Here is a 25,422-nt window from a genome sequence, read left to right as displayed (position 1 = left end):
ACAAACAACCAAAACAACACGCGCACACGCCCACACATGCATTTCTATTCTAACACAGATCTCTACTTGATCATACTCTCTCACACAGTGCAGAGCCCCACGCACGAGCACACAAGTCAGGGTCTGAATCAGCAGCAGGAAGGATTCAAAGGGGGAATTGGTGGTTGACGAGAGATTGACAGATTGGACGATCTGGAGAAAACATAAAGGAGGTTCTCTACGTCTAAACCTATGACACGAGACAAAACGGAAAGACAGATAGACAGACTCCAGGTTGGAAAGCAAGCTGATTTGGGCCTCTTCAGCATCCCTCCCCTTCCCCAGTTTCGATTTTTATTACCTTTTCTTTTTCCTTTTTTAAATGAAAGGCAAGACAGGGACAGGATTAATGGACCCAAAAGAAAGAACACAAAATATCCGTCGTTAGCAGCATTCACCACACAGTGACATGAGGATGATGTTGAAGATGATTCTACGTGGGCTGGTCGATTATTGATTTGAAAGAACTCCAACCGTCACCGCATACGATCAATGTAAAACAGAAAACATCACTCAGGTGATTAGAACATGCAAATGGTTAATCTTCCCAATCTGAAGAAGGAGATTAACAACCAAATGACAGGAGTTAAGAACATTTCAAGAATAGAAAATTAATGTGATTATTCTCCCCACACTTATTTATATTCTTTGATACCACCAAAATCCGTTATAAAAATCTTGTGTTGTGCGACTGTACCGTCAGCGGTATCCAGCATGCTGGAGCGGCTCTGTCCGCGGCTCATGCCTCTGACCGCTGGAGGCAGGTCCACCCTGGACCCTCTCTCCTGGGGGGTGGAGGACGTCACATCTGGGGGGACGCTGTTTTCTGTAGAAGGAGAGAGAGCGAGCATCATAAATTAAAAGAACAAATCATCCCTGTTTCGTGCCTGGTAAAATTGTAGCTGTCCATCACTTTACCTATGCGTGTGTGGGCAAGAACGTCGGCCAACACAGATAGAGCAGGTGAGGGCTGTGGCTGCGGCTGGGTCTTGGGCTCTCCATGGGAGAGGGTTGAGGAAGCAGACGAGGACGTGGAGGAACTTTGGACGGAACGGTTGATCCAGTAATCAGGGCTCTGCAGGGTCTGGGCCAGCACTGCACTGAGAGCGGCCTTTCTGCGCAGTGAGCCCTCATCCTCTGATGCAGAAGATGTGTCTGAGAGAAAATTCAGAGGGTTTTTTAAGCAATACATTCAGCACCTGAGGACACATTTAGAATTTTGCTTTCTTCCTTAGGGCAAGAAATAGATATCTAAAGAGCAACACCTTGCGTTTGGCAGTGTCTTAAAAGCAGGTCCCCTTTTCATTACACTGACCTGCTACCCTCTGAGTGTGCGAAGGCTACTTTACCTGGAGGTGTGCAGGTGTCTATGGGAGACTGGACAAAGGCTGAGCGTCTCTTGGTCGGCATGGGCAGTGCCATCTTCTCCTCTTTGTGCTTGGCCAGTGCAGCCTGAACCGCCTCTGTGTGGATGTCTGCATGAAGAGTAAGAATAAAGAAGGTGTGACAGAAAGAAACGGAAGAAGACGACTGTTGACTTGTAATTGATGGTAAATATTTAAGGTGTGGTTTTTTTATTTGTTGTTGCATGTTGTGTACCTGATCTGTATCTGTCGTCCCTGGCCCCTCCACTGCGGTGTGCGCGGTGGTGTCTGGAGGCTGAAGATGTGGAGGGGCCCGGGGCCTCAGGACTCGGGCTGGGGTCGGCACTGTGGCCCGGGGAAAGCTGTACATCTGGCAAAGATAGGTCCACATCTACAGGACGGAAGCAGGTCAGAGCAATTATTTATGTCAATAAAAACACATGCAGCCAACATTATAAACAGCAATCAAACATGACCTCTTGGATGCACAAGAACAGAGCACTCACTGTTGCTTTACATAATGCCATTACAGCTACATGTAGGCATTAATATTATATGGTGCTCCGAGAAGCTCTCTAAATTTAGCTTCACTACAGAGCCTCTGAGAGTGAAATGAAACAAGGACAAGTACTTGACTGATGCAACTTGTTCTGTTAACCAGAACATGAAACTAGGCTACATTTTTTCAGTCAATTGTCCTCTGCTCCTGGAGGGACCGGTTAGGCACATGGGGGAAATGATGGTTCAGAGGGATAAGGAGGCCTGAGGGGATGGGTGCAGGGGCAGGAGGTGACCTTTGGTGCTTCAAAGACTCCCAAAACCTGTTTTTGCATTCAGGGCAAACTGCCCATAACATAACACACACCACCAACTAAAGGAATTCAATGCAAGGATCAAATATGAAAACTATCCGCAAAGATTTGGATCGATTTCCCGGCATGCTCAGGCTAAAACAGGCAAAGGCTAGATCTAGATCTATTGGGCGTTTTTAAAATGAGCTACCGGTGACACATTAAGAAGGATTTTTTCATTCTAATGCTAATGTGGTGCAATTTTTCCTGAGGAAACACCACACCCTCATGTGAGTCAGCTGACTGAACAGCTCACCAATGAGGAAAGCGGTGACTCGCTGCTGATTGTACAGTGGAACCCTGGTACTTCCCTTCTTCAGTGACTGTTCTTTAGCTAACTGTGATTTGAGCAGATTGCGTTCACACTGTGTGGTAAATATTCTGAGACACACGGTGTGTTTTTAATTATTCTGGGGGATTTGCTACGGTTTTAATGCAGTTATTAAAGACGCTTTTAGATGTTTCGGCGTGCCTGATTTTCATATGTGCAGTTCCCATTTTGGCCACTAGAGTGCCACAGAAAGCCAGAAATTCTCTTTGACAACTTGCACAAAGAGATTTCCAATCACAGTGGACACTCAGTGAGGTTGCTTGATTTTTCAGGCTGAAAACTGAAAACCACACTCATATAGTTTTTAATCTCTAATCAGAGGGGGAGGGGTCATCAGCTAAGATGCTTGTGAGCTTGTGAATTCTTATGCAATTAAGTTTCCGGATCAAAGCGTGACCGGCGACGAAGCACAGGAAAGGAGAGAACAAGAGGCTCAGAAGTGAAATGATGTAAAGCAAAGAGGAGAAGAAGAGCTGGTCTTACTTGGCAAATGGGAGATGTAGGAGGCCAGCAGCTTGGCTCTCTTCTTCTCATAGCCCTTCTGCGTGATGTCACCTAGGAGAGAGGACAGCAACACCACACCGTTATGTTAGTCATGATCACCACACAAACACAGCAGAAACAAACTCTGTTAAAGTGCACACGACACTGCTGTGACACTCACAAACACAGCCTCTGCTTTAGTGCAAGGGTTGAGTCATAATAATAATCCTCTTTAAAGTAAATCTACTGGGCTCCACATGTTGACAGCTCAGTCCATTTACAGCTAGGAGAGCAGATAAAACCATTGTTTGGCCTGGCATTAGCCCGGGTGAACAAACATGATGCAAGCACAAGAACCTCCGCAGGGCTACCAAACCAAAATATGATTATGGCAACTGGCAGATAACTTGTTCCAGGCGGAGAACAATGGCACAAAGCTGAAGGCTATCGGGAGGAGTTTGGAGAGTAAGCAGAGAAGAAAAGGAAGCCATGTGAGCAACTTTCACATGGGACTATCTCCTCCACCTCCTCTTTTCCCACTGTACACCCAGCCCCGCCCCTTCCCTTCCTCAGCCGGCCTTGGACTGGCAGGACTCCCACCCCGACCACAGTTTGTTGGAGAGCAACAGGAGAAAGACAAAGTCCGTTTAAACGGGGACCCCAAAACACACAGTTTGCTTGTGAAGCAAACACACATGCAAGACACACCCTTAAGAGTTCAGTCACACACACACATACTCCCCTTGCACACACAAACAACCTGCTGCTGTAAACTCTCACTCAGTTATTATTTCCCTTCCTCTGTGTCCAGTGATAACACCGTTTGCTATGTCAAGTGCAGTGAGCCAAAGGACTGCTTAGCCTCAATCGGCTGACACCTCCTCCACACTGTAACCGCCGACAATAAGGAGACCCCCGTCCAACCGGCTGAGAGGAGGAGAAAAAGGAGAAACTTTCAAAGATAACAGGGAGGAAAGGGTTGTGTGGGGGTGAGGTGATAAACACAGAGAGAGAGTCACAGGCTGAAGCCAGAGTGAACAGCAGCCCAGTTTGTGTGTCTGTTGGAGGACTACTGATAGCATTGTTTCCATCCTGATACTGAGATATGAGTATTTTCTGCTAACTAGTAATGCTCAAATCCGGTGCAAAATTACATATGTTATTATTATTTTTCTAAAAGCAGAATTTACTACAGACCCTGTATGATTGTGGTTGTTGTGAAGCCTGGCTCAGCACCTTTAGATAAACTGAGCTAATGTTAGCAGCAGCTCGGCTCGCAGCCCCTCCTGATGTCCTGTGTCAGAGAAACCCCGATGTTTAACACGAAACTCCTTACGAGAGGTGGAAGTAACATTACTCATGTTACTGAAATGGAGTAGCTTTTTTGTGTACTTAAGTATGCTTGAAATTAAGTAAAGTAATTTGCAACATTTGTACATCATCCGTTACCGAGTAAAATATTTATCTAAGGATATTGCGAGCAAGAGAGAACGCTGACTTGGACCAGACACTAATCAAATGCATCGCATCAAAAACAGGCCAATCAGATTAAAGTGTCATGCATTGCGTCAAAACAGCGGTGCTAGTTGATTTTCACTGAGTCAGAAGCGAAGAAGGAGAGCTGGGCTGCAACTACTATGCCTGGCGCATAACGTGAACCATGAAGGGGACAGAAGAGTGTTTGGATGAAACACCATCTTTGACACAGACTGAAGGGAGTATTTTGTTTAACCAGCAACCAGACTCCTTAAACAAAACAGTCATGTTAGCTCTCAGAACACAGGACTTGCTGGTGTACCTCTGCCTCGTCACACGTCGTACCACACGTTAGTTCGGAACCGAACGAACCCTTTAAAGCAGTGGTTCTCAACTGATCCAACCTCAGGACCCACCACCTCAACCGCTCAAATGTATTTAAAGAAAAACGGTGCAGTTTAATACAGTAGTATTAACAGTACAGTAGTATAAACAGTATAATAGTCAAGCAAAATGACTAGCAGTGCATAAGAAGAAAATATTCCCTCTACAATTCATTCAATTAGCAGCCTTTTTTAACAGAACAAACTCAAAGTGCGATTGTAAATGTGTAAATGTAAATGCAGCTGGGATTACCCAATCAGAGGATATATGGAGTGTGAATAAACTACTGCTGCACGCACACCATAGGAAACACGTCTTTCAAAAGAAAAGCGCAGCATAGGCTTTTTGCCACAACTATGTTTTTTTTTCAAGCACACATACGCGACCCACTAAATACAGCTCTGCAACCCACTTTTGGGTCCCGACCCACCAGTGGAGAACCACTGCTTTATAAAACACCACACAATAACACAAACTAACCAATCGTGGCAGCGGTATACCATCGGCAACTCCCGTGTTCTGCGAGGTAAAATGACAATGGAGTCTGGTGGCTGTGAAGAGAGCTGCATAACGGCTGTTTCTGGTAAACAAAGGATTTTAATCTTTACTATATACTATACTATACTATACTTTTTTTTGTTTTTTTACATGTGTTTATTATCTTAACTTTAAATAAAAAATAATTCATCCTTGAAATATGTGATGTAAAAACACTGATAGCTCACATTTTTGTAGCTCTGACTACCGTTACAGTTTCCGATAACACCACACCCTTGTGATGATAATTTACCTGAAATCAGTTCCTCTTTCCGCTCTATAACAGTTGCTGCTTGTAACAGTCATAGTATATGCTATTGTTGTGTAGGCTGTTGTTTGGGAGAAGAAGAAACAAGTGAATTTTTGGGGGGTTCATAAATTATGCTGACGGATCAGTGCATTGACTGGCGTTCTTGTGGATATTTATACTGCATTTTAGGCAGTTTTAGAGGCGTTTCCTGCATCAGAATGACTCTAGTGTGCACATGAACGTGCATGAAACAACAACGCAAAGATGGGGAGAGAAAGGAGGGGAAGTTTCAAAAGTTCAACAGCGGATTGAAGGGTGATGGGCGGGATAAGTCCCTCGTGTGTGCGTTGTGTCTTAAATCTTTCGCACACTCCGGTCACTATCCTCTGGTGTGTGATGTTTGCCTGGAAAAACAACAGAATCAGAAAGGAAGTTCCTCCTAGGACTGCGTATGCAGATTGGCAGTATGGGTTGAATTTTTTTTGGGGTTCTTTTCATGCAGAGAACTCTTGAGGTTTCACAACACCGTGAAAGCACGAGAAGCAGGGGAGGAGGAGGAAGGGAGTGGAGTAAGTGCACACAACTTTTGCACAGAGAAAAAACAGAAAAGAGTCAGAGACAGATTTAGAGAGAGGGAACGTGTGATTGACTGCTGCTTTGTCATTGTCTGTGTAAAATGGAGCGGCCAGTGTTCAGCTCTGACTTCATGCCTGGGTAAACACACTGGGCTGAAATCTGCTCTGGATAATAAAAAAAAAAACCCAGTAGCAAATATGTTTTTCTGTCTCCTTTTCTTTGCCTCTCTTTCTCTAAGGCGAGCTACAGGCGTGTTTATGCAGTGGACAACACTGACAGACAAGACGTGCAAGTGTAGCAATCAACAACCAATTGGTTGCAGTGGACTGGAGCGTCATTGTTGTTGGAGAGACTGGGTTCGGTGGTGCCCAAGTGGTGCCGGAGGGAGGAAGGGAGGGATGGAAAGATTGAGGGAGGGAGGTCATTAACACAGACAGAGGAGAGTCTGTATTGGTGTGGGGCATAACAACAGGCGTGGACTGGCACGACCACACTGGCAGAGAGACACTGAGGGCTCCGGGATGAAAGAGCGACTGTGACAGCTGCTTCAAAACAGAGGAAAAGCTGTATGTTTTGAGAGCAAGAATGTGGTGTTTTGAGTGCGAGCACGAGCAAAAAAACAGTACAGTGACTGTGAGCTTTTGTGTGCGTGTGTAATCTGAGGTCAGGGGACAGGATATGAGCGTTACCCCACCCTGTGCGTGCGCTGCCAAAATCGTCTCCCTGTGTCTGTCTAGAGAAAGAGGAATGTGCTGATTGGAGAAGTCCATGCTAACAGAGAGGGCCAACTGGCCTGGACAGCTAGCTCATTGGCCAAAAAGACCCCTGAGGTGCAGGAAGTGAATGTATCTGCGTGTAAGTGTGTGTGTGTATACACAGCTGGTGCAGGTTAACAGGGCCTACAGTACACAGAGCAATGAATGCTGACTGAGCCCGGAGCAGAGCGGCATTACAGGCCTTCTCTGGGAGATGTGTGTCAGTGTGTCAAACCAGGGCCGTGTGTGTGTTTGTTGTCCAGGCATATGCTGACCCTGCTCGACATAGTTTGGTAGAGGCGTGTGTGTAAAAGTGACAAAGGCCTTCTCATGTCTGTAATATTACCCATAATCCTTCCTCCTGTCACCTAGGCTTTTTACGATTGCCTTTATCAAGCTCGGTGTGCAAACAGTCCGACCAATGAGGCTGTCTAAAAAGCTCATTCAAGACGACATCATGACAGTGACCCTCTGACGCTGCTGTTGACCTCTGACCTCAGGAGTCAGAGAGATGGCTGATCCTCTCACAGCTGATGCGGCAGGGTCACAGAGGGGATATACACACACACACACACACAAACGACATTCCTTGTAACACCAGTAATTATAGCCAGCTGGAGCACATTCTGACATAAAGGGGTTTTACAGCAGAAGTCATGCATCCAGGCATTAGTGATCAGTTTTAATCTGCACAGGCATCCTCTGGTCTGATCCAGCACTTTAGAGCCTTTTGTGTTTGTGCAGCTCATCTGGATGCTGGGAATCATCTCATGCACACTGATGGTTGAAGCTATCAAATATACCTTTTTAGATTTCAACAAATGTGTTTTAAACTGCGTGATTCAAGCAATTCACACATCATGTTATGATTTAAAGTAATAATCTCCAAGATTTTCATGTAAACAAATGTCTGTTAAGTCACTTTCTATCAGCGAATGAGGTAACACAATGGTGATTGAGCCTATGGCTCACTGATGAAAGCCTTTGCATTTGTAGTATATAGTATTATTACGGACTGGCTCCCAGTTAGTGACGCGTTTTCCATCAGCCAGGGAAGGCGGAGCTAACGCAACAAACACACTTGTGTGTAAAGCGGCTGTTGCGAGTAAACAGTAAACAGGCTGAACAAACAAAGAAAAGATGGATGACTACAGATATACGACTTCAAAAATAAGTGAAAATCCAAACAAAAAGAAACAAATTTGATGCTCAGATGAAGCAAACAGTCTACAAAGGAAAGCAACCGTCAGGGAGGAAAATCAAGAATTACAACCGGAGCCAACCGTGGACGTCACACATGCGACACCTTTTGGATATCTGGGAATTGTGCTCCCGCAATTACTGTTCATCACCAAAGGTGCTGCCAAAGAGAACGAAACTGAGATCTTCGAGATTAGCTTATCTTACTGATTTTAAAGTGTAAAATATTTCTAAATTGCTGACATTTTGCTAACTCCGACAAAAGTTACATTATCTACTAGCTTAGCACTATGCTTGTTAGCTTTGGGGAAAAATAACCTAAAATCACGTCTTCTTCGCTGCTCTAAAACAGTAGTTGCCAGTGGCGGCTGTAATAAATCCATGGAGGAGGAACAGTGAAACTTGATGTGCAGGCTACTGTTTTGGAGTCATGAAGAAGACTTTTTTTTTAAGCTAATAATTTATGCCATGGTATAAGTACATGGACTGGCATACTTGCTGATAATGATCCAGCATTTGAGTCGGTACTGAGGAGTTTCCCACACTTCTATCGAAACTTCTCTCACCCAAAGCCAGGCATCAGAAAAAGACGGATTCTTGGGCACCTCTGTCATTAAAACTAAGCAGTGAAATCTAATTGGAAGTGCTTACAAAGTAGATTTCTTGCATCCATCAAAGAAAGAGACTCTTTTTTTATGGCCTACATGAAAGTACAAGAAAAATATGAGCAGTCCTCATGTGATAGCGCGTAAAGCGTACTAAACATTAATGTCTTTATAGTCATTTCTGTGGGTTTTCCAAGCAGCTGAAACCTTGAATCATCTGACTGGCTGACTGCTACTTGTACAGCCGAAGTGTTGTTTCTTGGTATGCCTTTGACAATGGATTTGGCTTTGTCAAACCGACCAAAGGAGGAACACTGAAACCACATCAATGGTGAGTAAATGCTGAGTAATGATCAGTGGTATGAGAACAGCACACAGTCAGAGAGGGCTGGGGAGGAAAGGCTGAGGTTATGGTGAGAGGAGCATGCTGCTTGTGGGGAAAAGACAATGTAACACAAATGAAGTGGGACAAATCGTCACCAGAAGCATCTAAAACCATATAAAAGACTTCAGGTCATTCAGCAACATGTGTTGGAATTAAAGGAATACGAGTAGTTTTAAACTCCAGCTGCTACTATCTGAAAACAGCAGTTTGATTTAGCTTTCAGGCATTTACATAAAAGTCCAACAACAAAGCCTGTGAGCGTCCCAGTTATTCACTTAGTCACAGTAACACCTGCTGCCAACTTTACTGATATAAGTTGGTTCATGAAACACTCCTCTTAATTCTGCTCCTCTCTGCCTGAGAGGCTTAGTGAAGCACTATTTTGATGCCAAAGTTTTCCATCTGTTTTGTAGTGAGAGCACATTTTGTTAAATGAAAAACCCACGAGCAATTTGAAAAAAGCAAGTGTGAAAGTGCTGTTAGTTTTCTTAAAGAGGAAGCACCCTGGGTTATAGATGAACTTGGCATTGTGTGACGATGGCGTCCAGCGACAAGATGATGGAAACAATCCAGCGGACAGTACAGTGAGGCGAAGAAATTAAAATGAAGAGGTCAGTTTCCAGGGGTCTTATCAAGAGTTAGAGGTGACTACATGGCTAATATTTCCCCCTACAAAACAGAAGGAGGAGCTAATAGCTGATGCTAGCAGACAGGAGAGAGTCTGGCCTGAAGCTGACACCCCGACGATCCACCAACCTTAGGAGACACCGGCAGGAACAATCAGATTAAAGGCAGTAGCAACAGAGGTTTATGTACGTGTGGTGCCGGGTACTGAATGGCTTTAAGAATCAGCTGATTACCCTCCCAGCATCCCCTAGCTTAACACAACAACGCTAACATCATGTACAGACAAGCTTTACCTAACTAATTGAACACAAGGCAGTGAGTCACATTTTCACTTCTCTTTCAGGGATGTTGTAACGACTCCTCATGACAAATGTTTTCTGATGAGGTTGCACAATACATCCATACTATGTAGAGACCCCTTACTTAAACACATATATTAAACCCCCCCTCCTGCTGGTGGAGCTCTGTAATTATTGTGGGCAGATTAGCCTCATAGCATCCAGCTCTGGAGGGAAGCAACATGACTGTTTCTGCCACCCACAATTTCCTCTTGCTTCACAGTATTGGTTCCCTGCATGAACACGTGAACCCACATGTCACAGGTTACAAACACATGGCTGTACACACACTTCAATTAAGATAACTACATAGATTATACAGATATAGTGATGAATGAAACCTTGCTTTCACATTGTGAGAATCCTCCGGAGTTAGCATTTTCTGGCTCTATCCTAATCTGTAATCTGAGATTATAGATAACCTAATAGATTACATCGCCCGTCTGGGCATTTATGTGGACTTGCTAAAAGGATAGATGATAAAAAACGTCTGAACTGAGGCTAGTCTGCTCAGCAGGACTGTATTCTAACCCTGTGAGGTCATGGTCGGGCCTCCAGCCAGCGATACTGGTTCAATCTGCACAAAGCTGTCTTTGTTTATCAGCGGTGTATTGTCCGTAATAAATGTGATGCTTACATACAACACTGTTACAACTCTCACGAGATATAGATACCAGCAAACGGAAGAAAGCTCTTCGCCCGTAGGGTCTTGGTGAGCAAAAGACAGCGAGGAGCCACGCAGAGCACAAAAACAAATACTCTCACACACAGCCACAGTACGCACATTTACATGTAAATACACACATAAACACAGGGGATGTGAGAGGAACTAACGTCACCCACAGGATCTTATTTATAGAGACTCTGAGCACAAGCACAACAACAAGGGGCAGACTGTTCTGAGAACGTGGCTAAATAGCACTCAACAGGAAATGCAAATGAAAGAGTGCGACACCAAAGCCTTAAATTGCACCTGGTTGTTGGTTTAAGTAGATGTTAGACGCTTATCTCAATAGTTTTAACTCTAAAGTGGCAGCAGTGAGACGAGAAAAAAGGAAATACCCCATACTCTGTATTTCCAGTACCATGTATGATTATTCTTTGTTCTTTAGTTATATACTCTGAACTAGAGCTGAAACAATTAACCCATTAATCATTTAGTCCCCGCGGGACAGAAAAATAAATTGCAACTATTTTGGTAACTGTAAAATCCTAGACCATTATTTCAACTTTGTTATGTGATAGAAAATCTAGTTAATCTAGATAACCTTAATAATAAGGTTAATAATAAACCTTAATAATAAACCTTTGTAATCATTAGTTTCAGTTCTATTGTGAACACACAAGATGGTCTAAATCAGGATGTCTGTCATCCCAACAGTATTATGAGAAAAACTAAATATCAATAGCTGATAATGTGAATCAACTACTGATATAAGGTTGTTGCTTGACAATTGCTACAACAGTGAATAAATATACAAACCCCAGGTCTGCAGGTACATATTCTCAGCGTCTGAACTACACCCACACCTGACACAGGGGGTATTTGGTTCATGTCTGCAGTGTGATTGAAACAGAAGCCTCCCTCCTCCAGGACCAATGTTTTCCACTCCAAAAGCAGGCCTACAATCCCTCTGGGACACAGCTCGCTCATGTGGGGTTTTTTTTTTCAGGCAGACAGGGTAGATGAAGCGATCCCTGGATGGATGAAGAAATCTGTCGGCCAGCTGAGAAAGAGGCTGGGGGAGTGGCATTACACTTGACTTTGGAAAACGGTTGTAATTCAGGGCAGATCCGGCAGGTCCTTATTGAACTGTCAAATCTTAATTGAGTAGGGTTGGGCAAAAATTGATTTCAATTCTAACCCCTTCACAATCAGATCCTTTTGGTGAGCAATAAATGCAAAGTCATGCTCCGGGGATACTACTGTTTAAGCTCTATTTGACATGTTAATCAACGTGATGAATTACTGTAAATACGAATACACAGAAGACATAAAGGAGTGCACTGCAGCCTAAATCAGGCATGCATATCTAATTTTGAAGCTACATAAAATAAACTTTAGGAGTGCATTTTGAATACTAGGGTTCAGGGGTTAAGCAGTGCAAAGTTTTAGTCATCTCAATCATCCTCAATCACATTATTTGTTGCTGTGCAGCCAATGTCTACTAGAGGCTGGTGTGACAGTTTATATAAGAGTTATTTTGTTGAGAAAAACTTTATAAAAATAATTCCAATAGACCAAGATTTGCATGTCTGCACAGATCAACTCAAGCTTAAAATGTGTATGTGGTCTTACAGCTTACAGTCAACAATTGTGTTTCACTTGAGCAGCACAGAGTTTGTAAGGAGAGGTGTGGGGTATTGAAAAGTGAAAGTGAAACCATGAAGGTAGCATAGGTATAGCAGCAAAATAAGACTTACAGGAAACATAGCGTACGAGACCACAAGCACACGATCTTCATAAACACATCAGAGGGTGTTAGTCCACCACATGTGTTACTAACTCATGTACTTACTAACTGTCAGCTACGACTTATTAACACCATCATCACTGCAAAACATGTGCATACCATAGCCTACATATAAACACAATCGCACACACATAAACATGCCGGCCAATCTTCAATGCAACCCTCCCTCAAGCACCTAATCATCTCATCATATCAGACCATCCTGTACAGGATAAAAACACTACAGGTCAATTGTGGCAGCCCTTGTAAGATCAAATTTAAGATTATACAGACTATGAACAACAATTCATTTCCTTTGCTTGGGAACAATCAGACTTCACGGTCAGCATCCTGAAGTTATTTTTGCCAAACAAATCAAACTAATGTTGCGTCCAAGACTTGTGCAGAATATTTCCCTCCATTATTTTGGCAGAGACAACATTCTTGAGCAAAGTGTCAGTGCAGTGAAGTTAAGAGCTGGGGCTGCAGCATTGAAAGCTCACTTCTACTTTAGCTCATTGAGAAAGCCAAACATGAAGACAGAAAATCCCGACATTATTCAAGACATATGACGGTTTCCTGACTCCTTTACTTCTCCTCTTATCAAATTCAACTCCCCTCTCATCGATTCTTCTGTTGATATACTTCCATACTCTGATTTTACCAATAACAGGCATGTTTTACAATCCTGGCAGTGAAAGCTGTTTAGACACAGTCACACAGAACATTTCTTTATCAAAGTTATAAGACTTATGAACAACAGTGGATGTTTCACTGCTGAGTCAGACAAGTGACGTCAGACAGGCACAAGTGGGTTGCATGTTAGTAAGCAGCAAAGGTTACTGTAGTTTACTCTTAAGGCTGCCCTGAAGCACACTATAACCACGAATGGCTGTTAGCTAACACGTGGCGTATTTGTGACCAGATGAGCGAGACCATCAGAGGTAAGAGGCACAAAAATTGGAGGAAAATGTTAAAGCATTTGTGGCTATCACACAAATGAAATATTAATTGATAGTCCTTTTTAGAGGAGACACTTTGATCTGTCATAGCACTTAAAGCACAGGTGTAATTAAGGAGATTAATTACACCTGTGCATGCCTCATTGGCATGTGCATGCTAGCACATTCAAATAGGCTTACAGGGAGACTCAATAAAACTGAGCCATCGTTAATGTTATTAGAAACACCTGTGTTTTTGTCCGGCAATGACTGGTCAAAAGCCTGCTGATGGAAACGTGTGCACAAATGTTGAAAGAAAGCCAGTACAAACACCTGCTGCTGACATGTTTGTTTCTGTGAAAATATAATCAGCAAACAGTCTTAAAACACTACTTTAACATTTTGTCACTGTGTTTGTTTGCTTTTCTTGCTGAGAATGAGATGAGGAGGCTGATGCAACTCTCGTGTCTGGTGGTAAAGCATGAAGCCAGAGCCAAAAGACAGTAAGCTTAGCTTAATATAAGTTTGAAAGCAGTGGAGGAGAAAAAAAGCTTAACTCTGTCTGAAGTAAAAAAACACAACACAAATATAGCTTGCTATTAAACTATATTGTGTTGGGGTAGATGAAGCGCAGTCTGTAGGGACTGGTTCAAGTCCCAGTATGGACCAAGCGTGTCTTGTCATTTCCTGGGCACTGTCGAGGTGCATTTGAGCACAGAATCCCCCACTGCTCGGGGCACATGCCCATGTGCAGCTCCCTCAATCCGACATCTCTCCTTTCGTGCATGTCCTTTGGTTCCTGTTTGTGCATGAGTGTATTTCCGGCCTATGTGTGTGCAGCATGTCTGTAATTAAACAGAGTTAAAAAAAAATCAATTTCCCCTCGGATTAATAAAGTCTGTCTTCTTCCTCAATATATATTGGTCAGCAAATCTAAAGATTATTGATGCTATCACTTTGTATTGGTGACAAAATAATAGATATATCAATCCATATCAATTAGTTGTTACACCCCGGCTGATTAGTCAAAATAAACTTATCTAACAGCGAAATAGAAATCTGAAACATGTTAGTTAAACGTGCCCCTTGAATTGTGCATGTTGGCAGCCTATCACAGTCATTATGTACTGATACACTTGAATAGAACAGAGCCATCGTTAATGTAATTAGTGGCACCTGTACATTTTTGAAGCTACAGGTGTGCTTTAACAGTGTAATTAGACCTGTGCCAGTTTATATGTCACTTCTACCTACTTAATTTTGACTACAAGCGCAGTGTTAACTGATCAGTAGATCTGTCTCTGACTCCATTCAGCACACAGTGAAGACACTTAAAAAGCAAAGTGGAGACTCGTTTATACAGAGGCGTCCTGGCATGTTAACTGCATGACAGACAGTGTTTTCAGCATTGCTGGGAAACCAGAGAGTATCGAGGAGTGAAAGTGAGCGTGAGGTGTCGGCTTTCACTGTGGCGGTGTTGCAGTTGAGAGATACAGGGGGGTCAGGAGTGTGGACAGACCTGACCTGAGGTGCGCTGACCCTTGCACATCGACTGAATTGTCATCTGTCAGCTCTGTTGTCCATTAGATTTAAAACACAAATGTGGTCACAGAGTTAACAAGAAAACATAATGCCAAACATGTCCATATGAACCTGAGCTTAGTGATATCTCTTATATTTGGCATGTACCCAAATGAGGCTCTTTGACTGCCTAATTGCTTGTGGATAATAGGTTAAAGAGGACATTAATGTAGAGCGCTGAATGTTAACCAGACAGATGACGCATAAATCAATATTATAAGCTCTTAACAAGCCATGAGTGGCCTTCGAGGAACACTCACATCCCGGCTGTTGAGTCTGCAGCTGATATTAAAACCTCACAGGCCTCCTTGCCTTCGTTTCACGTCTCTGGACAGCTCATGGGCCTGACCTCCCACCACCCACTACTCGCAGTCATTAAACAGGCTGTCATCAGGATGAGGATCTATCGCTGCGTTGAAAATGATGACTCTGAATCTGAGGGGACGTTCAACAAGGTGCTACGCTATAGGAAAGTGTTAAAGTGCAAAAAATACTACGGTGGAAAAATGATGTATAAACGCCTGTCAAGCTGTGAAATTAAAGCTCTGTGTCAGCGAAAACATTTCACCTCATGTGGAACTGAAGGCACAAGGTCACAGGGGAGTGATAGTGAGACAGTGTTGGCAACATGCTACAACTCAGGCAGGTGTGGGATTGAATGCAGTCACTAAAGGAACAAGTGAGAGACTTGCAAGTGCAGTATTTAAAACTGGTATTCTGTTCGACTGCGGGAACATTTAAAAACAGACTACCAAAGATTAGAAACCAAAAAAACAGATACTTTCTCAAAGGAAAGTTTACTGCATCTTGGGATTTAACTCTTACCCTAGTGGCAGTTTCCCAACATGCTGACTGTGGTTGATAACATCGAGACAGAAGTCATCAGGGTTTAGTCACTGTCTGGGCGAGCATATCGCATGACACAAACCTACAGTTGAACCCGGGTCTTACAGCACAAGAGTGTGAGAAATACTGTGTTGATATTCTGTCACTACTCGCAGCTGCATGTTGGACGGCTGCAAAACACATCTAAAGAGAGTCTAACGCAATATAGCTCTTAATAATCGTAACAACAGCAACAGAGATTAAGCTCAGCAGCTAACAACAAATTTAGCTGATCCCCAGGAAATGACTAAGGCCAGCCGGGTAACAACTATTTATGAATCTACTGGGTGTCAAAATAAACCTAATGCTCTCATTCAAGGCAATGACCATACAATATTTGGACCTGCACCAGCCTAGAAGCCTGGACTATAGTTAAGAACTTAGAGGCCCTACCTATCTGATGTGTTTTCATGGCCTTTGTTTTACCTCTTTCTCTAGAGAGTTGAATTAAAGGGGTCCATGACTACAGGCCAAGCTCCAGCACAATGCATTCTGAGGGGCCAAGAGGGGAGATACACATCAGCCGGTTGAGGGGGTTTCCTGAGGACTTCTACTCACAGAGTATTTTCATAATCGGAGAACTATTCACATGCAAGGCACGGGCCCAGAAGTAAAAAAAAACAAACTCAATGAGTGACTTGCAGAGAGAACACAGTTGACCTTTTGGAAACTTTCATTGTGCATATACAGCGCGACCACTGAGCTCTGGTTTCCCATCAGCCCTTCCTGTGACGCAGGCCTGCACTTTCATATATAGAAACTGACCAGCTGCTGAGAAAATACCCCGTGTTCTCCACACCCTCTCCAAAGAGTGATCAGCTGTGGTTGATCAGCTGAAGAGCCCGAGTCAAAGATACGGACAGTGACAGAGCAGAGAGAGAGAGAGAGGGAGGGAGGGAGAGAGAGAGAGAGAGAGAGAGAGAGAGAGAGAGAGTATGACTAACATCATTAACAGCACACAACATAAATCATAGTTACAAGAGTCATGAAGACACATTTTTAAGATCCAAAGAGCAAGATCCAGATACAGTTTGAGCTGTTTGAACAGATATGGCTGACTCGCAAACTAACTATTTCATCTGCAAAATGACATTTGTGAACTAACACGGATAACTGTTTGTTCAGCAAGCCAAGGTGCAGTACAGGATATGTGTTTATGCTAGTAGAAAGGAAGGGAAACTGTTGCTTAAAGCTAATACTGTTCTGTCAGTACTTCAAATATTGTAACTGTCTGTATGCAAATATAAAAAACAATTTACATCTTTGCATCCTATATTTAAAAGTCGGGTTTCACAGGCTATGTTATGGAAAAATCTGATCTGGAAAACGATGTGTATTTAGAGGAATCTTGTGCCACAACGCCTTACGCTAAAATCTTTCCCACAAAAAGTTGGACCAGCAAGTGATGTGGTAAACACTCCCTGCTTGGACCTGCCTCAAAGAGACATAATGATATGACTCTGACAATAAATAGAGCTGACAAAATATTTACCGGGAAGAAATACTTGGTGGTTTTGATGTTGTACTGGCATGAAGAAGCCGTTAGCTGCCTGCAAGGTCAGTATAAAAGCATCATTTCAACCAGAGGTAACATGCTAACATCCCAAACTCACTTGCATGATGCTTTAACAATTAGCATACCAATAGCAACTTTCTCCATGGGTCAGACAGCAGGCTGATTGGCCTGAAAAGGGCAGTTCTCAACAGGCCGTGGTATTTCGCACACAACCCATGGGCGTAACAGTGACCCACATGTAGCAGCCAACAAGCCTGTTGGTTGGATGTGGAAGGGTTTGCTACTAGCTGGCCAGGAACATTAGCCTCAGCGAGAAAGAAATACACACAATTAGAAGTGACTCCTTGAGAGGGTGGCCTCCACTGCAATAATAGGGGGGCTTTTGTGTCAAAGAGATGCTTGTTTTCTCCTCCTCAGGCATGAAAGCGAATTTGTCTTGCCAGCCAGGTCTATTTATATTCACAAGAGCATTCTTCAGCATTAGCACAGTCACGTGGCCCGCCGGTCAGTGGATATAGCCTAGCAATACATCGGAGAGGCTCTGCATCAGCTCTCACAGTCTGATGAAATAAATAAAACACAACCACACTTTAAATTTGTTTCAATGCCATCATTCAAACTGTGAGGTATAAATCAGAGCAGTCAACATTGTCTGGTGTGTCACTCTCTGGGCCCCTGACTAAATGACTGCAGGCTACAACAGCACTGAGTGGGAAAATTGCGCAACGCTACGTCAGAGAGGTGCATCACCGTCAGCCACAGATAATTACAGGTGGGTCTGGAGGTGAATGGAGGTGGGTGTTGCGCTGGCTGGGAGAAAGGGTCTAATACCACAAAATCCCCATTCACTCTTCCCTTAAGATGAGTCACAGGTGGCATCACGACCTGTCAACTTAGTAAACAGCCCTGCGAGACAGGAGGCTAAAACAGGTTCTTTCACTTTGTGCTGGATGGATGTGCCCCGAAGAGAAGGACACGCCTAATTACAGTGACTCACAGGTTTACAACAAGCAGGAAACATGCCTGCATGGACTGTTGTTTTTCTGCAAACTGTGAGATACACAAGCAGCCTGTATATCACAACAAGGGGTGAATGTTTGATCCAAAGACTGTGGGGAACTTCCACAGGAAGATCAGAGCACTGTTTCAGTGACAGAGTGCTGTTCAATGGCACCTCAGAGAAGTGGATGCTTGCTAGCACAGATGCTTCAGACAAGGTCCTTAATGGGACTCTACACATACTGTTACACTATTTTATTGTTTTTATGCGTCATCTCATCTCACACTAACACAGCAAAGTAGCACGAGTCCTAACACTGCAGGTGAGTAACTTATAGCCTAGTAATAACTAAATATTGTGACCATGTGATCATATTATGTTTACTAATTAACAAAATTCTCTATTATAGATTCATTTTGTCAAATTAACTTTAACAGAGGAAGACAATTATTTGCCTTTAACATCAATCTGAATGAGTAATATGGGCTACTTGTTACATTTCCCGTACTGTGACGAGAAAGAAACAATCAGTAATATTGCTGATTCTTGTCATATTGCCCCGGCCTGGCCTGCCATCACATGTGAGCTCGTTCAACAAGTTGAGCGTCCTCTTCTGTGGAAAACGAGACATGTGCAGGTCTGGAGGGTTGATGAGTGGGATGTCAATACATCTCCTGGCGTTAATTCAAAGGAGGTTTTTTTTTCTTCTTCCAAGCATGCCTCAACTTCTACCTTTGGGAACATAAAGAAGTCACGCTCACTAACCACACACACCAACACACCAGCACACCCACTCCCACACCACTCTGTGAGGGTGTCATGGTATTTAATGAGAGCATGTGAATAATTCAGCCTACAACAGGTCTGGAAGAGAAAAAGGGACTGCAGCCATGATTAACTATTCACAGTGTAACAGTTTTATGACACATGCACGCACATTTGCATGTGCAAACATACTGTATACTCACACACACACACACACACACACACACACATAAAGAAAGAACTTTGCCAAGAGTACCCCGCCATCTGTTTGGACCTAAGGCATTGGCTCTGCAGCGACGACAGAAAAGATTGTGACCTATTGAGTGCACACAGACACATATACCACCCAAACATCTAACTATAAACATAGATTTATACGTGAAAGCTCATTTAAATGTGTTGAGAATTTAAAGTGTAAAATCTAAACTTGTTTTGCAAGTAGGATTGGGCAATAAAAATATTATAATGTTATAATTATATTGTTAGGAAACGCAGTAGGAGATTTGGAAAACATACATCTTTTACATTTATAGAATTGTGTTCTAGAAAAACACAGTTTGACTTAATTGGATAAACATAAGTTGAACTTTTTAACATGTCATTCTGAATTCCTCTGTAAAAAGCATCATGGGAAGTAGCGAGAACTCTGTAATTGCTATGTTAGTGTTTTGCTCTGGCTTGTGCTTTGTCATGATCCCTGTCTGAAAAGCCTTATGCTCTAGAAAAGACAGATAAATGAAAATACTCAAACATATTCAAGATGGGGGGCGGCTGTGGCTCAGTGGTAGAGTCGGTCGTATTTCAATCGGAAGGTGGGAGGTTCGATCCCCAGCTCCTTTACCTAGCAGCCTCTGCCATCAGTGTGTAAATGTGACATGTTGTGTAAAGGCAGCTTTGAGTGGTCGCAAAGACTAGAAAAGCGCTATATAAGTACAGTCCATTAATGCTGATAACTATAAACATAATGCCTTCTCTGATTTGCAGGACAAAGGCCCTAACATTTGGGAGCTCTTTCTAAAGCACATTGTTGAGATATGTAGAGTAAAAATCTTTGAAGTTCAGATTGGTTGAGATTGAAGCTTTACATTTGTGTGAGAGGCCCTTACTTCTCTTTTTGCACCAGCGCAGACCTCCACCTTCAAAACAAGTGCTCTGAACCACATGACCTTGAGTTTGAGGAAGTCTCTAATCGCACGTCTGTAATCTGTCTCAAAATAAGCACTTTGCCTGACTACTTGTAAAAACAACAGTTGGCTGCCTATCCTATTCAAAATAACAAAAGTGAGAAGAGAAATGTTTTCACAGACCTCCCCCCTGGTTGGGAGGAGAGTCTTCCCTTGAGGATCCATCAGGCTTGGCCCTACACACTGTCACTGATGGCCAGGGTCAGGAGGATGGATGGCGGATACAGAAAGGGACCATATCGGTCCTCTCTCTTAATATAACAATGAGCATAGCTGGCTTCTGCTGTGTCTGAATGCTGGCTGGTTAACTGGATGATTGGCCTAGAAAGGAAGCAACTGGCAATAATCTGGACGTACTGATGCAAACAGAGTGTAAGACTGTTTCTCCACATCGACACAAACATATAGAAAGACTAAAACCTTCAGACGGGAAGGAAATTCTAGTATTCTGTATTAGATTCAGAATTGTGTCAGTGGATTCAGATTTGGTCGTGCAGCACAAAGGTTTAGAGCAAACTCCTATATCATTAAGATGCACAATATCAGTCTTTCATAAGCACCATCGGTCAGCCGAACTATAAAACATTTCCTGCCAACAACTTTCTAAATGTTTCAAATCATATCAACTGAAATTTTGACCTTTATTTTACCTGATTACAGATTTTCTGTCATCTGACATCTGGAAACAAAGACACGCTAAGCTAATGTTAGCTGTAGCTCGGTTCAGGGTAACCAAAGCACCTCTGAGAAGCATTGGAAAGACAATGAATTTTATTGTGAAACTGTTTTACTGGTTTCAATACGCAGGTCTGTTTTGCTTTGGAGTGGACAAACCTCTGCGGATAACTAACTTAAGCACCTTCCATCAAGCTAGCAGCTCGGCTCACAGCCCCTGCATATATCATGTGCGTGCCAAAGAGAAAAAGAGAAACACTTGTTTTTAACTTAAAACTGCTTCATTCAGTGTTTTGAATAGTTAATCACTGGCTCCTTTTGTGTTGGGGAGGAGGAATCTTCTGTGGATAATTTGGCTCCCATTAAATATCTTGGGAACGATGAACACTGGAGGGTCATTTTAAAACAAGGTTTGTAAAGTTAACAGTCTGTCAGGCTGTAGCTCCTGCATTGCTCTGTGCACAATGACGCAGCTAAAATAAAATACGTGCTGAGATTTTTCTGTGAAAATTTGAGAGGATTCGGTTGTCTCATCAAAGGGACAGCCGTGAGAAAATACAATAATTTCAGGCTGTATTTTAAAGTCAAAACAGGTAAGAACTAGACATGACCTTTTACCCCTGTCCCAGCTGAAACATTACAGGGTGAGCGGGGTGAACTCGTCCCCTCAGTAGTACAAACTGCACGTCATCTTCTCAAGTATGACCAGTCACCAGCCCCTCCCTCCTCTTCCTATGGAGGCAGCGGTTCATTCCAACCTGCACACAAAGGCTGGGCTCAGCTGAATGGCCTAAAAGGCAGCAGAGCTCCTGGCCACGGCGGCTCAGACCAGCTGAATGGTTGTCATTGTGTCCCCATGGTCACAGGGGGCTAGCAGAACTGGGCTGTTTTTTAAGGGGCCTTTTGGCAGCCCTGTGTTCTTCTCCGGGCAACGCAAGAAAAGGCATTTCCACTCGGTTCAGAGGAGGGCTAGTTTTGGAAAAAAAAAATAGCGTATAAAGTGATGACATGCTGCATGCATCCAGCCATTAAGAAGGCAACAGCTTCCTTTACATGCACGTGAACCTACGACTGCAGACATTATAGTAATCACTAATAGTTGAGAACCTTTCTTCCCTATTTTCGATTATATTTATGATGATATTTAACGATATTCAATACTTCTGAGCTGCAGTCTGAAAAGCATAGCAGCCATCAGCCATGTTGTCAGACAACCCATATACTGAAAACATACAATATGTAAACATGGCTTTAGGATGATGACAATATGGTAGTTTTTAAAGTAAAATTAGCATTGTTAAGCACCCAACAGTCAGGTCTCACATGTTTCTCACGAGCACTTGAACGCACCACCAACAAAGAACAGTTCTTCTTCACGACTGCATTACAACATGTAAGTGAAAAAGTGTTTTTCACTTTGATCTATTAGCACAAGAAAGTTTGGAGGACAGAGAGGATTTTAAATACACTGCAAATCATGCAAAACCAATGACTGGCTGGAATCTAAAATATGGCCTTAACAATGGGAAGATAAAGGCTACGGCAATATGGAGGAAATCCTGTATCTTGGTAAATCAATTTAAAAATCTTTTATGTATCAAATAATCAGACATGTCTTATTTATGCCTGATCCAGCAAATAAAGTACCTGACATATCATACATATTTGAACTTGTCCTGATCATTGATCACTAAACCTCTCCACAGATACTCAGAGAGATGCTACAGAGGATGATAACCACAGTATAAACAATGTATCAACAATTTAGCTAAATTACAGCAAGTTTCTTTCATCTATATCCTTCCACACATATTTACATCTCAGCTATTATATCTGTAAAACCTTGATCTATATCTGTGTGAAATAATCAGCCTGTAATGTAAGTGTAAATTCTTACTGGGTTATCACATCCAAACCACCATATAACTCTTTAAAATGTCAGGGTTGCACATTAAATACTGGCTAACCCACACCTGAACAACACATTAACCTTGGGGTCAGTCAGCTAATAAAATACCTGCAGATGCACCAACGCTAATATATCAGCTAATGTTCAATAATGGCTGATATGAGCTGTAAAAGGCACACAGAGTATATTCTAACTAACAGTTATTTGCTTGTAAACATGCATGTGAATTTTTCATTGCAGTGTGCCACTGTCAAATGAAGCTAAGAATGCTGTCAAGGTCTTTTATAGTGCTGTGTTCATTTTTAAGAGCTTCTTACAGGCATGACTGAGCGGCCACTGCACAGGACGGCTGGATTCAGTCACCTCAGCTGGAAGAATGAAGCCTATAGGTGCCATGAAGCAGTGGGACTGTCAGGGATGGGACTGGGTGTAAAGCAGGACTGGGGCTAACAGCTGCTCTGGGGGAGGGGTTGATTAGCACTATGCTTTGCATGAATGAATGGTGGAGATATTTATAACTACAATAAATAGACACATCAATCACCTGTTTACTGTACATCCACAAGAGCAGAACAGTCGTGGTCAATGACGAGTACACCTGACACAGGTCTCATGGGATACTGTTACCCCCAATGAGCCAGGAGGTAAACCTGTAATTGCAGTAATAGCAGGTTTACGCAGGTGTATAAGGCTCCTGTAACTGAGGTCATACACCATATTGGGTAATTAATAACAGTCATTCATAACAGACTGTTCCTTCATATGACACCGGAGCAGAAGATGACTGTAGGCCTTGTCATGACACTCCAACCCTTATCACAGTGACTCACAGTTTTGCTGCAATAAAACATTTTTTCAGCTGAACCTTAAAAAACATATGCCAAGTACAAAGCCATTGTGAAACCGGAAGCCATGTAGTGACAGATGGATCAAATTCCTGCCATATGAGGAAGTCTAACAAAGATGACAGAAGAAGGGTCAAGCCCAGATAGCCAGACCTTGCCTCTGGCTATCCCAGTTTGTCAGACAGCTACACACACACAGACACATAGAGCTATGGCTTTGACATGTGCGCTAATGAGAAGGATTTGAAACATATATTTGAATCGACCCTTTGTTTCAATTGAGCAACCATATGGTTCAAGATAAAGGAGACACGAGGAAATGGATGAAGCCTTTATCTTCCTCCAGCTTGCTGCTTGTCATGCTCTGCTAGCTCGTGTACATCCTGTATTAGCACAAAATAAGCTAACTATGAGCCGGACGTGTGCTCTCATTCAATTTATCATACACGTAAAGTAGAATAGGAGGAGGGAAACTGCTGGCTTGAACGATGCTGGCTAGCCCAGACAGCTGAGACACCCATAGCTAGCTTAAAAATCTGCTATAGCATCCCCCCCATCATCAGCCCATAAGCCCCCTCCCCTCCTTTACCTTCAGACAGCTCCAGATCCAACTCCGCCAATTGGTCTCTAACCTCTTTTGGCAGGGCGGACAGATCCGCGCCGCGGTCTGCCATGACTTCGCTGATAAACACGAGTGCAGTCTAGTTGAAAGGACACCAGGCTGTGGCGACGAAGTGTAAAAAAATAAAATAACATAAAATAAAAACGCCCTCCCTCAAGACACAAAACAAGCCTCAGAGTGGGAGAGACGGTCCATCCGCACGGCTGGCCCCTCCGCCATAATGGGAAAAACTCACCAACGGCAACGAGCAGGTCACGTGACTGCATTTACCTCGCCTGTACGTTAATTCAGCTGCATCTCGAAAGACACACCGACACTGTTGCTCCCTCTGGCGTCTCACTGGCAAAAACACACACAGCTCGGGCGTTGTTAGCGCTGCATACATTTATCTCGTCATTTTCTAGATTAACAATCACATTAAACTTCAAGTGGGCCCCTCAGGGAATCCCAGTGGACTTACAGAAAAGAGTTTAACTTTATAATTTGGTAATTTGAGAGTTTGTGTAAGGATATGTCACCCAAATACGGCTAAATCTAACTCAGTGGCTGAATGCAAGGTTAGAAAAGGTCCCTGAATATCCTCTTTAAACTGAAATAGGAACAGGGCAAAGCGTTACTTCACGGTGAAGGGCCCTAAAATTAAAGGTCAACACTGAGGTTATATGATTCATGCACCTGGAAGTAAAATTGAGCCTGCATAAATGATTTTACAAACATATTGTGACGCATTAAAACAGGAGCAGGCCACCTTGTTGTTTTAAGGGGCTGCATCACAAATACAATCAAATTAAACTGTAATGTGGAGACTTCAGGGTAGAGCTGCTACTAAAATAAAAGTGTGCTAT

At 43.0% G+C, this 25,422-nt stretch overlaps 1 protein-coding gene across 1 annotated transcript in view; it reads right to left on the bottom strand.

Moving 5' to 3' along the window:
- Positions 1-24,785, bottom strand: part of dip2ba (disco-interacting protein 2 homolog Ba) — a 42,117-nt gene extending 17,332 nt beyond the window's left edge. The window contains exons 1-6 of the mRNA XM_069659486.1: positions 24,545-24,785; positions 3,069-3,140; positions 1,639-1,794; positions 1,389-1,514; positions 958-1,194; positions 737-865 (exon numbers count right to left, since the gene is read on the bottom strand). Of these exons, the coding sequence (XP_069515587.1) occupies positions 737-865; positions 958-1,194; positions 1,389-1,514; positions 1,639-1,794; positions 3,069-3,140; positions 24,545-24,629 (805 nt within the window). The 5' untranslated portion in view covers positions 24,630-24,785. The remainder of the gene's footprint in view (positions 1-736; positions 866-957; positions 1,195-1,388; positions 1,515-1,638; positions 1,795-3,068; positions 3,141-24,544) is intronic.
- Between the last annotated feature and the right edge of the window lie 637 nt (positions 24,786-25,422).

This window comes from Semicossyphus pulcher, unplaced genomic scaffold (assembly GCF_022749685.1).
Source record: "Semicossyphus pulcher isolate SPU_LCO1_2020_fin unplaced genomic scaffold, fSemPul1.0.p SCAF_13, whole genome shotgun sequence".
NCBI classification, from domain to species: domain Eukaryota; kingdom Metazoa; phylum Chordata; class Actinopteri; order Labriformes; family Labridae; genus Semicossyphus; species Semicossyphus pulcher.
This window is presented reverse-complemented; position numbering and strand designations above follow the sequence as displayed.